The sequence below is a fragment of the Diprion similis genome, chromosome 8 (assembly GCF_021155765.1).
Source record: "Diprion similis isolate iyDipSimi1 chromosome 8, iyDipSimi1.1, whole genome shotgun sequence".
Classification (NCBI taxonomy): Eukaryota; Metazoa; Arthropoda; class Insecta; order Hymenoptera; family Diprionidae; genus Diprion; species Diprion similis.
Genome location: NC_060112.1, coordinates 21,818,366 through 21,828,829, shown reverse-complemented (window position 1 = coordinate 21,828,829; position 10,464 = coordinate 21,818,366). Strand labels below are relative to the sequence as shown.

Genomic DNA, 10,464 nt, shown 5'->3' with positions numbered 1-10,464 from the left:
CATCTTCTGCGTATCCATGCTTACTCCTTCGCTGAGCAATAGTTTTTCTTGTTCATGCTTTAGCTGCAGTTGTCGCGGTCGAACCACCGTTAAATAGTTATAACCTCGTGCTACGAGCATGCATGATCCACCCAAGGTTATAGCAACACACGTAAGCACAACCGTCTTATGCAGTGTGTCGTACACCAGATTTTTCACATTCCTTCTCATTGTCAAATTTAATTATTCAACTTCCTTCCAACACGTAATGCCGGTGTTCTTTAACGGATTACGTTGTTTAACAATTCTTCCACTGGTTAGTGTAGAGATCAGTGAAATCTTCTCCGCGACCGTACCCGGTACCACGGAGCTTAACAAAGTATGTAACGAAGCTCGCAACCATTTTCTCTACTTGAAGCGTTTCGTGAAAATTGGTCACATAATTCTGTTTGGAGCGGATAGCTGGCGCAGCAGTCTGGGACTCTAAGCTAGAATAACGAATCTGAGAATCATCTCCAAATTGATAAAAGTAACATTGATAATGATTCAATCTGTGGATTATCTCTAAATTGAAAATTAAAATTTAAACGCTATGTCAATGGTTGAACGGCTCTTGTCGATAAAGAAGATACCGGATCGTTAACATGACTTCTATGCCCTGGCCCACCTAGGTACACTTACCAGCAGAGTACTGGTCACAAAAATTTGCCCAAGAGTACCCTGGTGAAAATTTCAACGATTACGAATTTTTACAGAAATTTTAATATTTCGTATTTTTTCGGACAAAATTGTAAATATGCATAGTTTTTCATAAGGAATTGTCAAATACTTCTATAAATTGTACTGTCTTGTAGATTTTGAAAATCCACTTATGCATGTTGACAATTTCTCTAAAAATTCGGAGGAAATCGTGGAAATCATTTTCAACAAGGTAACCGTCTTCAAATTTTTTCGTCAACATCCAAATTAAAGAATGTTATTTGATTGTGTACAAAGCATGTTTAATCTAGGGACAAGAAATTTTTGACTGATTTATTTGCAAGATTCATAACTTTGTCTTTCGACAAATCGTTTTCGTCATTATTCATCCTATTTTCGCCTTTATTACCATGTAAAGGATTATTTGTTCCTCCAGGACCACCGACGCCGACTGCTGAATCTAATAAAAAGGTCCGTCCAAATTATCGGATAACCATTCCCTCTGATAATCAGAAACTATGAAAAAATAATCGTACGATCAACAGCTCAGAAAATACGAGAACATGTCTTCGTTTCACTGCTATATCTTTGGATCCGGAGCACGATGTAATCTTACACCATGATCCGGTGTTAGCAGCAACTAATGGGGACTGCATATTACATACAGTTATATTTCGTATGTTAAGACTTCATTTCTACCAGTATAATCATACATAAAATTATCCTACACGTAATCGCAGCTGCACATAATTGAAATTACAATGCTTGTGGATAGCGAAGGAATTATCCGTCAATTCGTAGCATCTGTGGTAATGATTGAAAAAAAGCGAATGTATTCTAACAGCGTGAGAAAAAACAGATAAAAGTACGCTTGGCTGAACTTAATTAGCATGGAATTGACAATGAGTCGTCGCTGAGCAATAGAATTACCGCCAAACCCACCTGGCTACAGGAAATATTAGCCAAGGACTGAAAGTCCTTACATATCTTCGGTCAACGGTATACATATACCTATACGTGATACTTGTGATTTGAGTTATGTGTGGTGCGGTTCGGTCCCGTATAAACGTGTAAAAGAAGTAGGATAGTTTCACAACGTAAGCTTTTGACAGCAGTACTTATCTTGACATGCGTTCCATGTTAATGAAAGATGTTACGTCACTTCAACTTCATAATTCATCTCAGTAGTTGTAACGTCCTTATTCCATTTATGTCCTATATTCACATAATGCTACTCCGTGACTTCGTGTAATCATGTATCATACAATTCAAACTGCTGTACCTACCGGGCTACAAACACCTACTGTTGGGCAGCCTTGTTCAGCAAGGCGCTAATTTCAACCGTCGGTAACTAGGCATACAGTTTTTCAAATGTATTGAAAACGGAAGTACCAAACAGTACTTTCAGTTTCATGAGGTAGCTCAATAATCTGCGATTATGCTCTTTGAAATTTATCTGATGTAAGAGAGAATACCAATAAAAGAATTTCTGTTTGCTAGTAAATCAAAGAAATTGTTATGAAATAAACTTCCGTCGGTCAAGAAGGAACACAGCATCGCGGTACTTCTTCACGCAGCTTCTGTCCGTTGAATTTTAATTTCTGCATAAATATCGATCCATATACTTATTTATTACCAAATTCTTCGTTTTTCGTACTGCGGGGGAGGGCATTCAGCTTATAATATTTCCACGTATTAGTGAGTAGCGACTGTCATCTAACAGCGGTACGAGAATGCAACTGACGAGAAATTTTAGATCGGTAATTCGAATGACCCTTCTATAGCCTGCATAATATATCCCTTTGGCTCAGTGTCCAGTGTAGCCGTTTTTTTGTTTTCGTTGACACTTGAAAATGTCAGGTCGGTGTCAGTTTTCGAAAAGAGTTTCATTCGCAGTTTACTGACGTTGCAAGTTACGATTTTCATTGTTAAAACTGAAACAATGGAGCAGTAAATGTTGACGGGTTAACAATCATAGTTGCGACATGGCATCCCGCAGGTGAGGCACGTTATGGTAATTGCATAGAAAGGGGAAAAAAATACGAGACTCGCACTCGATGCTTTCAATAATATGTCATTTAAAATATCCACTGGCCATAATTATACCTGAATTAATCTAGTTAAATTCGGATTTACGGTTGGCGGAACATCTTGGTTCTAATTTCATCAAATTACACCATTAAATATCGCATTTCGTAAGAGTATGCATGAATGATTAACCTAACTAATAATACGCATACTAACTTTGAGGCTAATACATTGCTGACGCGTAACTGAATTATTTGACAACAATTTCTCAACGCCTCATTAACTCATGGTTAATTATGGTCAAGTAGGTGCTCAGCGATGCCCATTTTGCAACCACACTCTGTCCTTTGAGTCACTTCAATTGCATTGAGATTAGTATTCATAACCTGAGATGGTAGGATACACATTTTAATGTAAATATTACCTGGCGACATATATGATACTTTTCTATACCTGACTGTACGTTGTAAATGTGTTTCATTATTTACAAACAAACTGGCAAGTTCAAGCAAGTTTCTTTTTTGAATTAATTATTCATTGTTCTACACTTCATTCATTTCCCAATATAATAATTGTAATACATTTAATGGTCTGTAGTCAATAACCACGGCTGAGAATAAGTTATACAAAAATAGATAAATACGCTATACACTGACTCGTGAGCTCCATCATTCCAACTTCATATAGTATTGGCATCGATTGGCCTTGAGTAATACCTTTTTTGTGCCGTGGAAGGAATCTGGTTTAAATGAATACAGATTATTTTTCCATTGCAAACATCGATGAAAGAGTGATGCAAGGCATGCAGTGATGCATCCACGCCTTAATTTGGCTTGAGGTTAATCGAGTAATGTATATTCTGATAAGATACAGAAGGCTTGTTTCTAACAATCAGCTCTGACGGCCTTTCTCATCCTTTGTCAACTAAAATATTGGTGTAATAGGAGAATTATAATATTACTCAAGTAAAGTACAGTCATCGAAAGTTATATATTACTGCGTTCGACAGATGGTTTCATCCCAACATATCAGGTTTGGAAGCAGAAAAATTGTTGATGGGACGTGGATATGACTGCTCTTTCTTAGCAAGGCCCAGTTCATCTAATCCTGCAAACTTCACACTGTCAGTTAGGTGAGTGAAATTATATTCTTCTTGTTATAAGACTGCTTAGACAATTTCTAAATGTGTATTCAAGTTTATAATCAGTAGCAGCATTTAACTTATTCGCTTGATATTTTATGTGCTTGGAAATTATTGAAATCTTAACTCTTGGTGTGTACAATGGGCATTTTAATCTCATTATTTATAATTTCGAGTAATAATGAAATAATTTGACTAATATAATGAAATTGCTTTTACATCCACATGGCATATGAGTGTAGTAGTCTTAATAACGTTCAAACACTTTTCGCTATTGGTGTTGATTGCCTTAAAAGAGCGGCATGATTTTTAGACGAAATGGGGAAGTGACCCATATCAAAATTCAGAATACAGGAGATTTTTACGATCTTTATGGTGGAGAAAAGTTTGCAACATTGTCCGAGCTTGTGCAGTACTATATGGAAAATGGTGGACAATTGCGCGAGAAAAACGGAGAAGTGATTGAACTGCGATATCCTTTAAACTGCGCCGATCCAACTACCGAGAGGTATGTGTTATCCTTTGTACACATCTTTAAAACATTCAATTTGACCTGAACTGAAGTTATTGGTTCAACTTTCCATAGGTGGTTTCACGGACATTTGTCTGGAAAAGAAGCAGAACGATTGATGGTAGAACGTGGAAAAAACGGTTCATTTCTTGTCCGAGAATCTCAAAGCAAGCCGGGTGATTTTGTTTTGTCTGTCCGCACCGACGATCGCGTAACTCACGTCATGATACGTTCACAGGTCATTATAATTATATTCCTCTAACTCCTATTACTATTCCATTCCATTCGTCAGTTGATATGAGATATACATATCTAAACCAGAGAAAAAAAAAATAAGTAATTAATGTTGCAGGACAATGGATTTGACGTAGGTGGTGGTGATAAATTTGACAGTCTAAGCGATCTTATAGAGCACTATAAACGCAATCCAATGGTAGAAACAAGTGGCACTGTTGTTCACCTGCGGTAAGTGATTCGCGTTTCTTATTTCTGAGGATAAAATGTTTATTTTTTTTACATGTACTAAGTGTAGTTCTAATGATAATTCTATGCGACTTTCTTTTTTCAGACAACCATTCAATGCAACTCGTATTAATGCAAGCGGAATTGAGAGCAGAGTACGACAGCTGCATAAAGAAAACGGGTGGTTCAATGCTTCTGGCGGTTGCACTAATGGAACGGGAAATGGCGCTGGGGGTTCCGTAAAAGGAAAAGCTGGCTTTTGGGAAGAATTTGAGTCGTTGCAGCAACTTGAATGTGGTCATTTATTCTCTCGAAAAGAGGGACAACGCCCAGAGAACCGAGCAAAAAATCGCTACAAGAATATATTACCTTGTAAGACTATTATCGATTATAGTACGAAAACCTACGACCAAAATTTTCGTCTTATAGCATCCTGGCCAAAACTGTATAAAATCGATAGATTATTTGACCCACAGCCCAACAATGTGAATTTCAGACATATTGCGTACAGCGTCTTATCTGAGCGAATTTTCAAAACGTCAACAAATCTAACCGAACATTATCGTAGCATCCTGTTAGAAAACTGATGTACATAAGAAATAAGTTGCTTAGACGTAGAAAAAATTGATATTAGATAAATTGAGGCAGAATTTAATCTTAATAGGCATCATAGGCGGTCCTGAAAATGTCTGAAAATAGTATTTTGGTAATCTAAGAAGCCACAAGAATGGTTCAAAACACGGGGATGCATTTAGATTAGATTTGTTAACATTTTTTAAAATATAGCCAGGTCGGACACTATGCGCAAAATGTTTAAAAACCAACATTTTAATAATGAAATAACAAAAGCTATGTACAATTTCATTATTAGATAAGACGTGATAAGACTCTCTATCGTAATTTTAATTTTTTTGATAGCAGAAATGGTCCGCCACCTAGTCGGATCTAAGGTCATCTAGATCTATCTATTTTATATGATTTCGGCCGGGACACTGTAAGACATGGTTTTGGTCGTGGGCTCTTGCATTATTATAGTTTAGTTCAATGTATATGAAAATTATTAAAACAAAACTATCTGTAACTGAAACTGTCTATACAGATGTTAACCAAGTTACATAGTGTAAATTCCAAATATTATTAACACATTTTGACTTACAACTCTTTCAGTTGATCACACAAGAGTGCGCTTGAAAGATGTGGATCCTAATACTCCAGGAGCTGACTACATCAATGCCAACTATATACGAGTATGTCAATATATGTCATTGGTTTATCCATTTCAATTTCGTATTAATCAAAAATTCACTTACTCAAACATATAACCGTAACTTAGATTTAAAATATTTACTCTCACGTCTTATATAAAATTCGAAATTTGACATAGACCGAAGAGGGTGATAATGCTGCATCCACCGGTGCTGGAGCGGGTGATGCTGGAACATCAACCAAATGTTATATTGCTACTCAAGGTTGCCTTCCTAATACTATCCAAGATTTTTGGCACATGGTATACCAAGAAAATACTCGTGTTATTGTGATGACAACAAAGGAGATGGAGAGGGGAAAGGTATTCAGAAATCAAATTCAAGAGCATAAGAAAATATGAAACCAAGTTTTTTGATTACTATATAATCCTTTATATTTCAGAACAAGTGTGCTCGCTATTGGCCAGAGGAAGGTGAGCAAGCTGAGTACGGAGAATGGAGAGTGCGCACTTTTGGTCATATATCAACAGCGGATTATACTCTTCGCGAGTTTCTCCTGAGTGGAGTCAAACTGCAGCATTCTGAACCCAGAAAAATTTACCATTACCACTTTCAAGTACATATTGATTTTCTCTTTATATTTACAATTTGCATAATATTATAATGCTTTAGCAACAGTCTGTCTTGGTTAACGGTGACGTACGTTTGTCGATGTTTACATACGTTGTTAGATGTAACTAGCATTATCTGTGATCTTGATAATGCCAAGAATAATAATTAATAAACTATTATAATAATAAATAATAGACGAAAACGATTGGCAGGCGTGGCCGGATCACGGAGTCCCTTCGGACCCTGGCTGCGTCTTGAACTTTCTCCACGACGTGAATGCCAGACAAATTGCTGCAGCTGCTGTACCTAGTAGCAATAATATTGGTGCTCCTGGAATCGGACCTATTCTTGTACACTGCAGTGCTGGTATCGGACGCACAGGCACCTTTATTGTCATCGACATGATTTTAGATCAAATCAAACGACACGGTAATTATCCTCATTATAGGAAAACTTTGGAATTATTTTACTGCAATACAGTTGTCACAACTATCCAGAACGTCTGCTCCTGTCTTCCAAATGAATTTCCCCCATATCTTTTGCGTATTCAACAGTTCTTTGTATATTAGAATATGCAGATGTACATGCTTTTTTTTTTTTTTTTCAAGGACTGGAATGTGAAATCGACATCCAACGTACAATTCAAAAGGTGCGCAGCCAACGCTCAGGAATGGTCCAGACCGAAGCTCAGTATAAGTTTGTGTACCTAGCTGTTCTACATTACATTGAAACAGTTTCGCAACGCATGTTGGCACAGCAGGTATTATTTTCATTTTTTAGCAGAAATTGCAGTGCCTTTACAAAAATATGTTAATTTTCTACACGCATACTAACAACATTGCAGAAAGCATCACAGTTGGGTCGTGAGTACACAAACATCCGATATTCCGATGAAACCAATGTCGCAAGTACTGGATCAGGAGATGCCTCATCTCCTACGCCAACGCTCGTTGCTTTCCCAACCCCAACGAATATCACACTTTCCACTACAGTCGGTGCGCTTAGGCCAAAGTAACTCGGCATGTTCTTGGGTCACCCGCGAATAAAGATTTTACAGACTGAGAGAAGAAATTACCTACTACTTTCTGTCAAGTGATATTGATATGCTCTTTTTCTCTGATAACACGTAATATCGAGATAATTGCTTATGATCTTGAGTGTGTGCACAAAGAGCAGACTCACTTATTCCTTTTACAATTTTCAATTGGCGAAATGAGAGAAAGGGAACGAACGTTAACTTGCTTACAGAGACGATATACTTTGTTTTATTTGTCGTAATTAATGACCCATACATAAAATTATGCTATGTTGGGAAAAGTCAACATTCTCTGTCCATTTATATTTATAACATGAAATAAAGACCCTATGGCAACTACTACTGTTATTACTAAATCCCCGTCAGCATATACACTCAATATGGATTAGGGAATGAGTGATAGCTGTATAACTAGGCCGGTATTCAAATTCGACGGGCAAGAATTTTGTTTTTAATTTCGGTGAAACGTGAAATATGGAGCAATTCAGCATAAAGAAGATTGAGATTTGATCATTTCAATTTCGAATATTGATAACATGGATGTCATAGGTGACACAATATTGGCAATGCCATGTATATACAGTTAAAATAAATAAAAATTTGTACAAATATACAACTTATTAGCGATAACATATGCGTACAGCGCACATCCAATAACATCGAAATTCTTATCATTCCTTGTAACCGCGTAAGGATACGTCATACTACAAATGTAGCTTCAAATTTCTGACACCACACTAATGGGTCAACGTTTATTGCTTTTTAATGATTAGTCATACATCTCTATTCCTATCGTATTTAGAATCCAATCCATGTAATACTGAACTCTGGTATAAACCCCGGGAACCCCTTCTATTCCGCAATCTCTTGGTCCGAAACTTACCACCCCGTAAAGAATATTTCTTGGCTGCCTGTCGTATATCCCCAGAGCTTGAAGCGGACCGCCGCTATCTCCGGAACACGAATCAGTCCGATTCGAGCCTCCGGCGCATATTTGTTTGTACGATATTCTTATTTTCCGCATTTTGTACAATCTGGTGCATTCCTCGTTGGGGACGATTGGCAAAGTGACCTTCTGCAAAGTCTGACTTCGCGGGCCTGATTCTGTCGCACCCCAGCCTGTCACGATCATCTTTGAATTTAATGCCAAAGTCGGAATGACGGGTAAACAAATTGGCCGCACATTTGCTGCGCTGAAATCCGCCTCTCCGTCTAACAGAATCAAAGCGATATCATCCTGCTGTTGTTCCGTCGAGTAGTCCGGGTGTACCGCCACTCCCATTACAGAAAAATCTTGATGATCTTCAGCGCAGTTTATGTCCAACCCGTTAACGTCCGTTTCGCAATCCTTTTCCCTCGACAGATCGTGTTCCCCAAGCCGTACTCCTACCAGACGTAGGTTGACGGGTAGCATCGTCACGCAATGAGCTGCGGTTAAAACGTGTTTCTTCGTAATCAGAGAACCGCCACAGCGAAACTCCGGAAGCCCAGAGCCCGAGTCGTAGGCGATTAAAGCCATCCACGGGAATTCAAAGACCGCGGTTCTTGTACCACCGATAATTTTCATCTCCGGTATCGGACCGCAAACGTCGTGATCAAGCAGGCCGAGATGAGGATGATTGGTTACATCCGGCGGCAGTGGAATCTTTCGCTGATGAATTGGGCGATTGATAACCGGTGGGCTTGATGGGCTGGGTTCTTCATTCTCACAACAAACCTTTGGGTCCATTTTTTCAAATCCGCAATGCGCTTCCTTCAGTCTCTGTGAAACCTCGTACGACAATCTGTGCGATTGTTTCACAAGTCTGAACATTGATTGGCAGTGTTTGATGTTAACACATGAGCCGTCCGTACCTCGTGGAGTGACGCATTCCTCTCGAGTCGAGTGGCTTGTGATAGGGTGATCTGGTCCCGATGGTGAGGCGATGGATTCTGAGGAAGACGGAAAATCACTGCAGCAGACCTTAGGAGTCATTTTTTCAAACCCGCACAGCGATTGCTTTAGTACTTGCAAAGCAGTTCCGGTCACCGATGATTCTTGTCTCAGAATGGCGTACAGGGAAGGGCATTCGTTGACATTGATGCACGTGCCATCACTGCCACCTCCCGTCCGGCAAGAGGTCTCTTTTGATGAGCCGATCATATTGTTTGAAAATAAAGCTGTTGGGGTGGGCAGCTTTGGAAGCAGGGAACCACCATTATCTCCAAGATCACTACTGCAACATACCATTGGATCAAGTTTTTCGAAACCACAATTAGATTTGTTTAGTTGTTCTAGCGCTAAGCTCGTCGGGAGTGATTTCCGATTTCTTAAGAGATTCAGCAGGAACGGGCATTGCTTTATATTGACACAGTTCCCTTTTGTGCCTTTGTATGTTATGCAATCTTCCGAATCCACCGCGGATACCCGTACCACTAAAAACGCAAATATTAAATGTATCGGATTCATTATATTTAGTGTCACTAATCGTGGCAGCGAGCACTGTTTTGACAAATGCGTTGCTGTACTAGCGAACTTCCACATTACCTGGTACAGTTACTTATTTGTGTACGAACGCAAGTATACACTGACCGATGATCCTTTAACGGCCGTTTACATACTTACGTATAATCCCTGACATTCTACAAATAGATATTTTTTGTTCTGAGCAATATATAGTCTGACCGTGTGATTAGGTTTTGAATTATAGAAATTAACAATTACATATTTATGTGCTCGTATTGGATTTAGATTGTAATTCAAGGAAATGCCAAGTTTAAAATAAAAATTAATTGATGAAGTTGTAAAAGT

At 38.5% G+C, this 10,464-nt stretch overlaps 2 protein-coding genes across 4 annotated transcripts; one reads left to right on the top strand and one right to left on the bottom strand.

The window, feature by feature from the left end:
* Nucleotides 1-2,472: 2,472 nt before the first annotated feature.
* On the top strand, nt 2,473-8,012 carry LOC124409874 (tyrosine-protein phosphatase corkscrew). 3 transcript variants are annotated; one of them, XM_046887806.1, is made up of 12 exons: nt 2,473-2,677; nt 3,716-3,838; nt 4,161-4,355; nt 4,434-4,596; nt 4,711-4,823; nt 4,927-5,192; nt 5,988-6,067; nt 6,205-6,387; nt 6,468-6,641; nt 6,850-7,066; nt 7,246-7,397; nt 7,482-8,012. In XM_046887806.1, exons 1-12 carry the CDS (start codon nt 2,664-2,666, stop codon nt 7,650-7,652), a joined length of 1,851 nt encoding a protein of 616 aa, XP_046743762.1. In that variant the 5' UTR covers nt 2,473-2,663; the 3' UTR covers nt 7,653-8,012. The 3 variants fall into 3 exon arrangements, with proteins under 3 accessions (XP_046743762.1, XP_046743763.1, XP_046743764.1); XM_046887807.1 differs by having other exon boundaries at nt 2,473-2,692; XM_046887808.1 differs by lacking the exon at nt 2,473-2,677 and having other exon boundaries at nt 3,701-3,838; nt 4,144-4,355.
* LOC124409877 (CLIP domain-containing serine protease 2-like) lies at nt 7,761-10,413 on the bottom strand. Its single transcript, XM_046887815.1, has one exon. The coding sequence runs from the start codon at nt 10,195-10,197 to the stop codon at nt 8,443-8,445; it is 1,755 nt and encodes a 584-aa protein (XP_046743771.1). The 5' UTR covers nt 10,198-10,413; the 3' UTR covers nt 7,761-8,442.
* Nucleotides 10,414-10,464: the final 51 nt, after the last annotated feature.

Bases quoted from the DNA above. Each gene is read 5' to 3' on its own strand.
- LOC124409874 (XM_046887806.1), top strand. The intron at 6,068-6,204 runs GTATGTCAATAT...AATTTGACATAG, and splicing joins TCAATGCCAACTATATACGA to ACCGAAGAGGGTGATAATGC. The intron at 6,388-6,467 runs GTATTCAGAAAT...TTTATATTTCAG, and splicing joins AGGAGATGGAGAGGGGAAAG to AACAAGTGTGCTCGCTATTG.
- LOC124409877 (XM_046887815.1), bottom strand. From the start codon at position 10,197: ATGTGGAAGTTCGCTAGTACAGCAACGCATTTGTCAAAACAGTGCTCG.